The sequence below is a fragment of the Schistocerca piceifrons genome, chromosome X (genome assembly GCF_021461385.2).
Source record: "Schistocerca piceifrons isolate TAMUIC-IGC-003096 chromosome X, iqSchPice1.1, whole genome shotgun sequence".
NCBI classification, from domain to species: domain Eukaryota; kingdom Metazoa; phylum Arthropoda; class Insecta; order Orthoptera; family Acrididae; genus Schistocerca; species Schistocerca piceifrons.
The window spans coordinates 212,161,309-212,175,664 of record NC_060149.1 but is presented as its reverse complement, the minus strand read 5'-3'; the positions used below and the strand labels follow the sequence as shown (position 1 = coordinate 212,175,664).

Sequence of the window (14,356 nt, the reverse complement as noted above, 5' to 3'; positions counted from 1 at the left end):
GTGATTTCCGGCGACGTCGACGCACACTTTTTGTGGGACGAACACAGTCACTGGTAGAGAAAATGGCACTGGACGGAGGGGAATTAACTACATGAATGTCCATGGGCGAAGGTCCACGAGCCTGAGTGTCCTTGGTTCGATTCCGGCGCGAAGCAAAGGGCCTGGAATGATTGTGATTGTCTGATATGAGCTTCTTCTGGCAAACACTTTGAACATGTCCTTTCTTATTACAGAAAAAGCAAATAGCTTGGTGTGACGGGCAATTTTCACGCAAATGTCTAGTAGCACACCGCGGGCATGATTTCACTGCATTTGTATGCTGGCATGGCACACCTGGTTTAGAGCGTGGCGGCAGCTGCGTGGACGTGCGCGAGGGCAGTTTACCGGTCCGAGCAGCGCGCCCGGCGGGCTGGTTAATGTTACACACGGCTGGCGAAGTTGCAAATGATTCCTGAGCAAAGTCAAGCGTGTCTTGTCTATCCAATATGTCTATCACTTGTTGAAAGGAGGGATTGACGAGTTTCAAAATCTGTTCCCGTATGCGAACATCAGAAACGTTCTGTGCTATTGCATCATGTACCATAGTATCTGAATAATGGAGTCCACATTCACACTCAAAAGCACAATCCCTTGTAAGGCCTTGCAATGTTGCAACCCGCTCCCTATTAGTCTGACCGGCCGTACGTTTTGTACGAAAGAACGTATACCGTTTTGCAACGACATTCACGGTTTCTTTGAAACAGGCGTCCAATGCCGACAAAATTTCTTCGTAGGACAGAGTTGCTACGTCGCGTCGGGGAAATAATTTCACTATCACACGGTACGTTTGCACCCCTACACACGCCAATAAATGAGGCTGCCGCTCGTTACCTTGAATTCTGTAGGCGGCGATATGAAATCCAAACTGGCGTGACCATTCCGTCCATGTTTCCTTAGCTGGTTCATATTGCCGGAACGTGGGTGCAACAGCATGTTGTGGCTGCGGTAGCGATGAAGTGGCGGCGGCCGCATTGTTTTGCAGTGCACGTTGACCCTGGACGAGCTGTCCAAGGGCATCCAATAACGCCTGCGTCTGCTGATTCTGCAAGCGATAAAATTCGGACAGTACATCTGGCGAAGCCATGACACAAGTAAATGTAAGCAATTAGAAAGAACAAGACCCTTTCCGTTGACTCGTCGCCAAAAATGTTGTGTCTAGACAAGACAGCCTAGACACAATGAGAGGAAGCCGAAAGGCACGCGCTAAGCTAAAGCAGGATGGCGTGAGGTCTGAAACAGGATATGTAATGAATGCTATAAAGAAAAGTACGTAGCTTCTGGAATACTTAACTTTAATCCATCCTTTTGGTACATCTGGAGATTGTGGCGATACAAGTGAGACTCTTTACATACATGCAATGTTACTAATGGCGCCTTGCTAGGTCGTAGCCATGGACTTAGCTGAAGGCTATTCTAACTATCTGCTCGGCAAAGGAGCGAGGCTTCGACAGTGTGCATCGCTAGCTACGTCGTCCGTACAACTGGGGCGAGTGCTATCCCATATGTCGAGACCTGTCTTGTGGTGGCGCTCGGTCTGCGATCACACAGTGGCGACACGCGGGTCCGACATGTACTAATGGACCGTGGCCGATTTAAAACTACCACCTAGCAAGTATGGTGTCTGGCGGTGACACCACACAATTTATTCGCTTTTTTCTGTCTCATTTTCATCTGTCTGCCTCATATATATTCTAATACAATGATTTTAAAAAGTTGCGAATAGCAATGGGAAAAGGAAGGCCTGGGCATTTAAATATCCAGGAAAAATGTTCGTCTTTACTCACAGTTTCTGCCGATTATTCCAATTTCTGGCATCTAGAGAAGCAAACCTCTATAGCTAGTGATGCAACTCTTCAAACTTTCGTAGACAACTGAATTCCTGCCCAAAGTACATACAGCTGAAAGTCTGGGTGCCATCAATACCCAAGTAATAACACCAGAAAAGCAGCACATTTTTAAATGGAAATATGAAGGTATGCAGTAGAAGGCTGAATAATTCAACTTGGAAACAACATGTTTTTGAAATTAGCCAATTTCCTATGTGAAGAATAAGATTCTGGCGCCTGTGGGTCTTTGACTGTAAATGGAACCTATGAAATATCCCAGACATATAGCACATTAATGGGAGTGGCATTGATATTACTATTTAATGTAACATGCAGTAAGAATTTTTGACAGCTGCTTCAAACTGTCAATTTACCAGTATTGTGTGACTTGTTAAGCATTTTATGAAAATATTATACGTGAAACCATGTAAAATACGCCAGCAAATGAAATATTGAAACTTAAACAATGGAAACTCCAGGTTAGAGCATCAACAATATAAGAATAAGATAGATTCCTACTCACCATGAAGATGACATGTTGAGTTGCTGACAGGCACTGTGAAAAGACCCATGAATATTGTCTTTAGGCCAGAGTCTTCTTCAGAAAAGAAAACACACACACATTCATTCACACAACCTGGCACACATCTCTCTCTCTCACACACATATGGCCACCATCTCTGACATCTCAGACAGAGCTGCTGGAGATGGCAGCCATGTCTGTGTGAGGTGTGCTTGCTTGTGTGAATGAATGTGTGTGTATTTTCTTTTCTGAAGATGACTTTGGTTGAAAACGAATATGTAAGTGCCTTCTCACCGTTCCTGTGTTGAACTCAATATGTCATCTTAATAGTGAGTAGCAACCTTTTTACTTGTTAATATTGAAACTTAAATATTGATGTAAGAAAAAAATGATAATTGGTAAAAAAAAGCATTACATCTTCTGAGTTTCTACATAAATTTTGTAGTCAGTTGTGTTACTATGAGACATAAATGAACTGACTGTGTTGAAGTTGACCCTTATGTAGACTGAATAATATTTTCTTTTACAGTTATATTTTGCATTTTAATTGGTGAATATCTTTTCAGAATGTGGAACACCACAGCTTACTTTCCAGAAACGAATAATTGGTGGCAATGAGGCTTACTTTGGGGAATTTCCTTGGCAAGCACACATTCGCATAGCAGGTTACCAATGTGGAGGAGTGCTTGTCAGTCAGTGGTATGTTGCAACAGCAGCCCACTGTATACATAGGTAAGATGTCTGTATAGGTAACAGGCCATTATTTGAAAATGAGGATCTCAGATAATTACGCAACTTAGTATATGAAAGTCCTCAATTTGTCAAATAAGCAGAAAGATGACTTACCAGTGTAAATAAGAATATATTATACTTACATGATAGAGAAACTTAAGGTAGTGACAGTTACATGTCAGTATTGGTAACATAAATTTTATACACATATCAAGTTATACAATTTTGGTGTTAGTTTGAACCACTACATTACTCCTGTTCAGGGTTCTGTTATTTCCCTTGGTAAGTATGTTTTATGAGGGTCACTCCAAAAGAAATGCACACTATTTTTGTAAAAATACAGTTTTCATTCTGCATGTGTGAAAGTTTACAGTGTGTAGATACATCCTTCCTGCTTGTTTTCAAACTTAGTTCAACCTGTTCCCGTGAGTGGTGCTGTCACAGAATGTCTTCAAGATGGTTGCTACATTTGACATTCATCAGAAGCAATGTCTGTCATAGAATTCTTGTGCTGTAAACATCCACAAGAGGTTGGAAAAGGTGTATGGAGATGCTGCTGTCGATCACAGGACAGTTAGTCAGTGGGCAAGAAGGTTACGTGATGAAAGCGGGCACGCAATATTGAGGATTGTCCTCGCAGTGGCAGGCCTCATACTGCACACACTCCAGACAGTGTGCAGAGAGTTAATGAATTGGTGACTGCTGACAGACACATCACAGTAAACGAATTGTCACGCTACATTAGGATAGGGGAAGGAAGTGTTTGTAGAATACTGAAAGCGTTGGCGTTAAAAACAGGTTTGTGCCAGGTGGGTTCCCAGAATGTTGATAGTGGCTCACAAAGAAACAAGAAAAACGGTATGCAGCAAACTTTTGGAACAGTACGAGAATGGTGGAGATGAATTTCTTGGAAGAATTGTGACAGGTGATGAAACATGGTGCCATCATTTTTCACCAGAGACGAAGAGGCAATCAATGGAGTGGCATAATGCAAATTCACCCAAGAAAAAAAAAAAATTCAAAACCGCACCTTGTGCTCGAAAAGTTATGGCTATGGTGTTTTTCGATTCCGAAGGGCTCTTGCTTGTGGACATCATGCCAAGTGGAACCACCATAAATTCTGATGCATATGTGACGACACTGAGGAAACTTCAAGCTTCACTGAATTGTGTTCCACCACATTGGGAAAAGCAGGATGTTTTGCTGTTGCACAACAATGCACGGCCACACGTCAGTCAAAAAAACCATGGAAGCGATCACAAAAGATAACACTGAAACACCTACCTTACATTCCTGACTTGGATCCATGTGACTATCATCCCTTTGGGAAACTGAAAGACTCTCTTCATGGAACAAGGTTTGAAGATGATGACTCCCTTGTGAACGCTCCTAAACAGTGGCTCCAACAGGTTGGTCCAGAATTTTACTGTGCTGGTAAACAGGCACTGGTTCCAAGATGGCATAAGGCAGTTGAGAGGGATGGAAATTTTTTGGAGAAAAGAAAATATTGTTCCTAAAGGATGTATCTACACACTGTAAAACTTTCAAACATTTAGAATAAAAGATGGATTTTTTAAAAAATAGTGTGCATTTCTTTTGGAGTGACCCTTGTGTGTCTCACTATCTTTATTACAAAGGGAAATTGAACTGTAATCTCAGTAAGCATTAGGTACACTAAGCCTTGCATTATATGTTGCTGACACTGCTGCACATCTGAATTCTGCTTTGACAAGTTGTTATTTACATCTCTTCAAATTGCACGTTAGATGTAACATGCAGCAACATTCCTGTTGTGAGGCCCAACTGGAGAGTATCGTTCACTTCTCTTACTACAAATTTCAACAGTGTCATAATCTGCAAATAAATAATTTTTTCTTTAAAGATATTTCTACTAACATGAAGTCCTCACTAAACCTTGTTTTCAAATTTAGTGGTGCCTCTGTAGCATCTGTACAGAACTTCTCTACTACTCAGCAGTCAAAATGACACCCTGAAGTTAACTAACATTTAAACTGCAAAATGCCTGGCTATTTTTAATTGTTTGTTTTAATTTTGTCATCTTACATTTCAGTTTCTTCTAGAAAAGGGAACACAGGCTTATTTGTAACTCTCTGTATAACTATAAGTTTTTCCTTCATTGTGTGTCTCAGTTGAATTCTTTAACTTGTCTCCCCCTCAGTTTCTTATTTTCAGCCTTGCATTTTGTTTTCAATATCCTACATTGTTTCAATAAACACTATGTATTTACAATTATTTTTTCTTAATCATTTCATAGTTCTGCAACTGTCACAGTTCATGGTTGCTCTTGCCTGGCATTCTGAAGAAAAAAAAAGACAAGCTACTAAATTGATAGTGTGTGAAACAAATAATGAGGTTAATAAATTATGTGTCAGAATGATTAGGAAAATGGACTTACATTCAAGAGGTAATAAGTTCAAATTGCAGTGCCATCATCATGATTTAGATATTATGTTGTTTCCCAAACCTTTCAAATGAATACTAGGAGGATGCTAGCAACAAAGTCATGCATAATTCTTTAAGTGAGGTAGTGTTGCACAATGAACACAATGAATAATTTGTATTTAGTAGGATATTAACCCTAACAAAAAATGTTAGTTATGTGAAGAAAGAGAAAAAATTAATATTAGTACAAATTCAATGTGTAAGAAAAATTGTTTTTATTTGTTTCTTGAAGCCTAAGACATTGAAAATATAGTAGATTTCCTGTGTGGGAAACAGTATGAAATCAATGACCTAGCAGAAACTGTTGATATGTTTTTATGACAACGGTTTGCTAGTTTCGATTGCATTGACACCACACAGGAAGTTGGCACTTGAAACTGTTCTTCACTAATTATTTTGAAAAAGAAAGAGTGATAATGGTTGTTTTACAGATAGTTTTGCTTGGAGAATGTAACAATTAATCTCTCAGGCAGCTGACTGCAAATTTTCCTCTTTTGAAGTTACTTATATAATCTGAAGGCATGATAATCTGTTGCTTTATGAAATGAACTTCAGAATATTTGGACCAGATTTGTATCATATTTAGTACACAAGCCAAGAGAAGATAATATATGAAGCAGAGAGCTTCCATACATAGGTAATTAGATATAATTTTTGTGGAATATTTTATGAAAGAATTTAAATATTATGAAGCTGCTTTTTTAGTTAAAGAAATTCCTACTTGATGCTGACGAGGAACACTGTTTATTTCTTGTACCGTGCACTAATGTGTAATGAAGATTATGTAAGGTACGAGTTACATTATGACATATGAAGTTACTGTGTGAACGTATACGAAAGATGTTAAGATACTTGCATCTGTGTATCACAATTCAGTACAAAATAAAATATAAATAATATGAACCTTCTGTCAGTATCTATGTCAGGAGAGGAGCATAGCAGAAATGCCTAAGAGCAGGGCAGGTGACTACAAAAATTTAAAATCTCACTTTAATCTCAAGCATTTTTTTAATTTTGTAAATTTTTTTTATTAGAATTGTGACACTGTCCTGCTGTTTCCATCATGGCACTGAGCGGAAGTGGTTATCACACTGAACTTGCATTTGGGAGGACAGCAGTTCAAATCACCATTGAGTCATCCAGATTTAGGTTCTACATAATTTCCTTAAGACACTTCAGGCAAAAGCGGGGATGGTTCCTTTGAAATGGCATGGCTGGTTTCCTTTCCCATCGTTCCATAATCTGAGCTTGTGCTCTGTCTCTGATGACTCCATTGTTGACAGGATGTTGAACACTGGTCTTCCGTCCTTTTTATCCATCTTCATATAATGGTGCAAGCTAAGTCATATCATATTACTTCTCCCTATGGCAGATTAGCAGCAAAACAGAGCACAACATATTTACGCAGTTCCAGTAACCACACACACAATATGTCACTAATCATCATTACCCTGTTTCACACTGATACTGTAGTTAACTGCCCATTATGAATTCTGCTAACTATCCCCATTATGCTGACTCATCTTGACAAGATCTACCATTCCCAAACAAACAGCATTTGACACTGTCAACTCAAAATTCATCTTTGTTATTCAAAGATTACTTCTATTCGTAGCTTCCTCAACCACTCTCAGAATTGATCATCACTGATAACTAGACATGTAAATAACATTAAAAATCCCATAAATCCATAACATATGAAGATACTAAAACCTCACAGGATAAAGATGGGAAATCCAAGAACATTAACATTTTCAGGTTTGGAAGAACACCAGTACTTTGTTGCAGTATTTTGAAGCATGTATAAGTTAACAGACTCTGCTTCTTGCAATGTTGCTACTGTATTATACTTCATTGCTATTATATTTTCTCATGTTTATCCCTTAGTGTCTTAATGAAACACTTCAACTTTTTATGTGAAATATAAATGATACACCTAGTCAGGGCATTTAAAAAATATTCTTATATTTTTTTTTAAATTAATTTACCATAGAAGTTCTCATTTGCAACAAAAAAATCCAGCACAAACTTTCTTTAACAGGGCACGACTGAAAGATATAATTGTATTTCTGGGTGAATATGACACACAGAACACTGGTCAGTACATGGAACCCCTTCCAGAAGAAACATTCAGAGTCATAAAGAAAATAATTCACCCAAATTTCCAATTCAGGATTACACAGCCTGACAGGTGAGTTTTGCTTTGGAAGATTATCCTAATGTAGAATAACTAATGTTTTCTGGCATAGACATTATAAATTATGTGGTCTAAACATACAAATTTTACCTATTTTTTACAAAAATGGGAAGTGATTGGTAATGAGATGTTACTTCATTTATGTCATAAATGTGATATATAAAACACCCAGGAAAAGTAAGTTTCAATAACTGTGGAGTCATACTAATGTAATATGTATTTTGTAAAATCACTGGGAAATCGTAAGCTCATACAAATGATATATAATAAAGCCCACTTCACCATAAATATGCTCATGCATGTAAAGTACATATTCCATTGTTGTTTCAGGTTTGACTTGGCTCTACTTAGATTATCACGGCCAGTCTTCTACCGAGAAAACATTTTACCTATATGCCTTCCTAAGCATAATGAAGCATTTATGGGACACACAGGTGTTGTTGCTGGATGGGGAAAAACTGACACAACATATGGTAAGAAGAATGTTTAGTAATCTGAACAGCTAGTATTTACAACAGTATTTTTCCCTTTTAGCTGAAAGTTATGTTACTGACTGTAGTTATCTTCAAATAATAATTTGTTACTGCAACTACACTTCCCACATTTAGTTGATATTCACCAAGAATGAGCCCTTGTTTGAATGGTACTCATTGACTTATTTTTTTACTGGTATTGTTTCTGGGTAACTTATAGTTCAGTCACCCAGCACACTTAGAACACCAATTTTTTTTCAAGATGATAAAAACTATTCCTCAATAGAAAACTATAAATTTCTGTAAGAAGCTCTCTGTTAATCTATACAGATGCAGATGGGTATTATACAACATTGTCCATTTATTCTATCTACATTTATGAAAATAAAGTGATAATCATTCAGTGACTTTGGTCAGTGCACAACACAAGTTCATGCAATTTGATTTGTTGCACATCATTTCTAAAATCTTTGTCTAGTTTCTTACAGTATATAACTTCACTTTGTGACTGAATCTACTTTCTACATCATCACTTTATCAGGTTTTACTTTTATTTCTGAGGTGTGATGCCTCAGATACGGAGCTCGATCTGTGTGCCACTCTAACAAGCTTCTGAAATGCTTGCTTAACTCCACCTTCTTAGGAAAATGAATCAATGCTATAAATTAAAAGTAAGAATTTTTGGTTAAAGAATGTGTATCATGTAGAGCACTTGATTCCCCTCAGAGCATGATCAGCCATTGTCAAGAAAAATTTCACTTTGCCAGTCACTTTAGGAAAATACTGTATTTGTGTTTTGTAGACATCACACAACTCCATGAGCAGAACTATGTGGCTATTGAATTAATGTTGCAGATGATTGCATGTGTCCACTTATTTGAAAGCTCATTGGAAATAGATGAGACATGCAAGATGTCCATAATTAAAGTTCCAATTTCAAAATGCTGTCGAAAGAACACCATTGCTGAAAATGACAAAGAAACATTTAACAAAAATTTTATGAACAGATGATGGTGTAAGCATCTTAACATAAATGGAATTGGCTACAAATGGCAACTGAATCACAGTGTGCTGGCTCTGGTTTGAGTTGCACATTACACTATCCATACTGTTCAATGTGCATGACTGCCCAAGTTTGACAGTCAACAGTTGCGGCATTGTTGGTTAGGTAAGCCCATCCACCATGGCAAGATTGTACCACATCAGATGAAAAAATTTGTTTTTAATCACCCAGGGCACAAAAATGGCATAAAAAGCAAAATAGCATTGGTTTATAATTGTCCTGGGGCCAAAAATCATATAAAAAGCAAAATGACATTTGTTTTTAACTGTCCTGGGAACAAAAACTGCATAACAAGCAAAACAACACTGGTTTGTAATTGTCATCAGACTGTAGACACAAGACTAGTGTAAGACATGTTCAGTATTCTGTCCACCATTTTCTACCACAAGTTGAAATCAAGAAACAGCTTGTTCCACACCAGATCGGGATGTCTGGAGGGTCATGTTCAGAATTTGTGGCCTTCAATTCAACTATGTTCATAACTGGAGCACTGAACACATCTTTCAGATGCCTCATAGCCAAAATTCACATGGATTAAGATCAGGTGATCTGAATGGCCAGGCTGTAGGGAAATGATGGTTGATAATTCTAGCATATCTGAAATGCCTCTTCATTGGTTGTGCAAGGTGTGGAGGGGCACCACTTTGCATAAAAATGTTCCTACCCACACATCAATGCTAATGAAGGGCTGGAATGATGTTGGTGTCTAAAAGAATCTCACAGAATTTACCAGTGATGGTATAAGTAGTAGGACCCACAGGACTTATCTCCTTGAAAAAATATTGCCCTATGATAATCGATGCCATTAAACTGCACCGCAGAGTCACCTTTATGGAATAAAGTGGTACCATGTGACGAAGCAAGCTGGGATGATTTTAATTCCCCTCTTGTTTTGCCATCTGCCTCCTTAAATTCATTTTGTTACTTTTAACTATTTGCCATTAGCATACATGAATATAATCTGCATTTTCATAAAAGAGAAAGATTGGCCCTCAGTTTTAATTGAATATAACACCAGATCTAATTTTGTGTTTAGTTTTATGTAAGTAATTGATTTTCCTAACTTATTTCGACTGTTCCTAGTTAGTATCTTTCATTATAGGGTGAAATCAGTAATTGTTTCATAACTTAAATTCTATTTTTGACATATAAACAAATATAAATTCTGCACTGATTATAAATGTTTGGAAGACGAAATAGATGATAATGTACATATTTGGCTATATTCAAAAACATATTAGCAAAGCCAGCCCTTAATTAATTCCAAAGTAAATAACAGTTTTGTCCAAAGTATTATTTGTGTACCTATATTTGTTAATTTTATGATTTAAACAAATAATTTGGCTTAACCCTTGTAGTAGAAGAAACTGTTAAAAAGACGCAATCTGTCGATGTATTCAGTTAATTTAATGAGTTAAGTTTTAATTGTAATTTCTGTAAATTTAACTTCGAACAATGTGTAATTTCAGTACTGATTATTGTGATGATATATAAGCACGAATTTTGGTCAGAAGGCAGTCAGTACACAGCTGAGTTTCAGAGAAGAAACCTGTGTTGGTTATAACAACAACAATGCTTCAAATTAACTGTGGAATAAGTGTTAAACAATTAGGCTTTGTGTAAAAACAGTGACAATGTCTGCTCCATACATACCTGATTGTTCTCCAAGAACTGTGAATTTTTTGGTTAGGTTTTATTGCTTGTAGATGTTCAACAAGAAACTATTGTAGCAGTATGTGGAGTTTCACCTGAAAACTATTAATGAGACTTGTCAAAGATTAAACAATAGTGCACTCACCATATAACTGTGTATTATTGGGGGGGGGGGGGGGGGGTTGTGAACAGTGAAATTAAAGTACTGTAAAACATAACTGTGCATCTGTCGGCTTCATAATTTTCAGTAGTCAATGTCGCGATCCACAACCCATTTTTTCAGCCAGTGTAGCAACACAGTATAATGACACCGAGAACAATCAACGATCAATGAAATAATAAAAGTAGATGGAACTGCCACAACCAGTTGATGTGCATGTAGATTTTCTGTTGCCCATGTTCTGGAATTCTGCATATTGGCATATCCTTAGAGATGTAAATGAGCTTCACCTGTTCACAGAATGTTCCATGGTGATACATTGTGGACTTCCATGCAAGCAAGAAATTACAGAGTGGAGATTTGTCTTGTTGGTAGATCAACAGGAAGCAACTCCTGAACATAGGTGATTTTGTATGGATAGCAATGCAGGATATTTTGTATGATTTTCCATGCTCACAGGCATGTCAAATATTTGGGCAATTCGCCTTGCACTGCATGTTTGCACAGCACTGCTTGACCCCTGCAATGTTATGATTAGATTGTTGACAGACATTGAATCAACTGCTTTCCTTCCTCTGCCATATTTCACCTCAAAAGAACCTGTCTGTTCAAATTTTGAAATAGGTTTCTCCATACCCTTAGCAGACATCAGACCAATGCCTTTTTTCATACCCATGAGCATCCAGAACTTCTGCAGGGTGCTGGTGCACAGACATTGTTCTTGAAAAGAGCTTTACCAGCAGTTCTCAATCCTTCATGGAGATGGTCATGTTGGGTTTCTCAGATCCAAACTGAGGAACAGCCATGTGCAGTGCATCTATTGGTATGCATATTCTGACACTTACAGTGCCATCTGTTAATCAAATTTTTGTTTACACCATTACAAGATTGTTTAGTGTGGTGTAACAATCTATGTGGACCTGGATGTAATGGTTCTGACAGAGTGATTATTGTATTTGTTTTTGGCACATAGCATGCAAGTATAGGGAAGCTCAATGGCACATCAAATACATTTAGGTGACATTTCACATGGCTTGACAACTGACAGATTAAATTCTGATCAGTCAGCATTACATAAGCTGAGAGTTTGATGACAGTGGTAATGTCATTTCTAGGTTTTTAGGAACATTCAGGGAGGGAGGAAATGTTCAAAAGTAGTACAGCAAAGTCAGTCATGAACTAGAACAAGTGTATTGTCTTAATCACCCATTTCCATCCAGTCAGTACAGTACAAGTACTGGTCTGAGGCCTTGTAGGTCATACATGGTCAGTTTTTGATACACCTTTTATTTGAATCATTGGGTCACATATCATTGTGTTGCAAATGCATCTTCTACAGCACACATTTTTGTCAGTCTCATGTTCTTTCATGAATCTTGCAGATCCTTTAACATACAGACAGGATTGAAAATGTAACCTTGATGTTATTTCTCAATGAATAGTATTAATACTGATAATTACATACACTGAAGCACCAGAGAAACTGGTACATACATACATATTCAAATACAGAGATATGCTAACAGGGAGAATATGGCTCTGTGGTTGGTAATGTGTATATAAGACAACAAGTATCTCGTGCAGTTGTCAGATTGGTTACTGCTGCTAAAATGGCAGGTTATCAAGATTTAAATGAGTTTGAATGTGGTGTTATAGCTGGTGCACGGGTGATGGGAGACAGCATCTCTGAGGTAGTAATGAAGTAGGGATTTTCCTGTACGACCATTTTACGAGTGTACCATGAATATCAGGAATCTGGTAAAACATCAAACCTCCAACATCGTTGTGGCCATAAAAAGATCCTGAAAAAATGGGATCAACAATGACTGAAGAGAATAGTTCAAGGTGACAGAAGAGCAACCTTCCTCAAAATGCTGCAGATTTCCATGCTTTGCCATCAACAATTGCAGCATGTGAATCATTCAACGAAACATCACCGATATGGCCTTTTGGAGCTGAAGGTCCACTAGCGTACCCTTGATGACTGCACAACACAAAGCTTTACACAACTCCTGGGCCCGTAAACACTGACATTGGACTGTTGAAGACTGAAAACATGTTGCCTGGTCAGACAAGTCTTGTTTCTAATTGTATCGAGCGGATGGACAGGTATTGGTATGGAGACAACCTCATGAATCTATGGACCCTGCATGTCAACAGGGGACTGTTCAAGCTGGTGGAGGCTCTGTGATGGTGTGGTGTATATGCAGTTGGAGTCATATGGGACCCCTGATATGTCTAGATATGACTCTGGGAGGTGACACATACGTAAGCATCCTATCCCAGCAGGATGATGCGACACCTCACACATCCATAATTGCTGCAGAGTGGCTCCAGGAACACCCTTCTGAGTTTATACACTTTCACTGACCACCAGACTCCCCAGACATGACCATTATTGAGCATATCTGGAATGGCTTGCAACATGCTGTTCAGAAGAGATCTCCATCCCCTCGTTCTCTTAGGGATTTATGGACAACCCTGCAGGATTCATGGTGTCGCTTCCCTCTAGCACTACTTCAGACTTTATTCAAGTGCATGCCATGTAGTGTTGTGGCACTTCTGCATGCTCATGGGGGCACTACATGGTATTTTTTTTTCCTTTATTAAAACAACCATATATGTACATAAGCACAAAAACAAAATAATGAAGTGCTGGAACTGTTTCAACACGAATTGTATCCTACAATAGACTGAAGAACACATTTCAATATAGTGCCATTTGTAAGCTTACAAAATAGAACAAAAATAGTAAACTGACAATAGCCTCTTCAGTCCAGACAGAGACATAGAACCAAAATGCAAACATATATATAATTGACTGTCTTAACTAGAATGACAGTTCTGTCATTTGATTCATAACCGTCCAAACTCAAAGCCATTTGGAGCATACAAACGGATAACAAGAGATGCACAGGAACATAAATTAATGAAAACGTCATAATGAAGTTAATAACACCATTGAGAAGTCTGGAGCAGTCCTAGGAACAGGTGTAACCCCTTATTCGTTGTGTATTTTGTTCGCTACATAGTCTTGCATGTGATTTGTGTCCTTACCAGCATTGAGAATTACCCTATGCCTTGTTTTTCAAAAATTATGTCTAACATGTTAGCAAACATGTTCCTGAAATTTGGGTAACGTTTCATCTTCCAGCATGCCGTTCTCATGTAAGCCTCAAAACTAATGAGATTATCTTCACTATTGTGGATGATGATATATGTCACAA

At 38.0% G+C, this 14,356-nt stretch overlaps 1 protein-coding gene across 1 annotated transcript in view; it reads left to right on the top strand.

Annotated features, from left to right (window-relative positions):
- Nucleotides 1-14,356, top strand: part of LOC124721899 (serine proteinase stubble) — a 230,786-nt gene that overhangs the window by 191,195 nt on the left and 25,235 nt on the right. Inside the window, exons 5-7 of the mRNA XM_047247053.1 lie at nucleotides 2,955-3,120; nucleotides 7,625-7,774; nucleotides 8,111-8,253. Of these exons, the coding sequence (XP_047103009.1) occupies nucleotides 2,955-3,120; nucleotides 7,625-7,774; nucleotides 8,111-8,253 (459 nt within the window). The remainder of the gene's footprint in view (nucleotides 1-2,954; nucleotides 3,121-7,624; nucleotides 7,775-8,110; nucleotides 8,254-14,356) is intronic.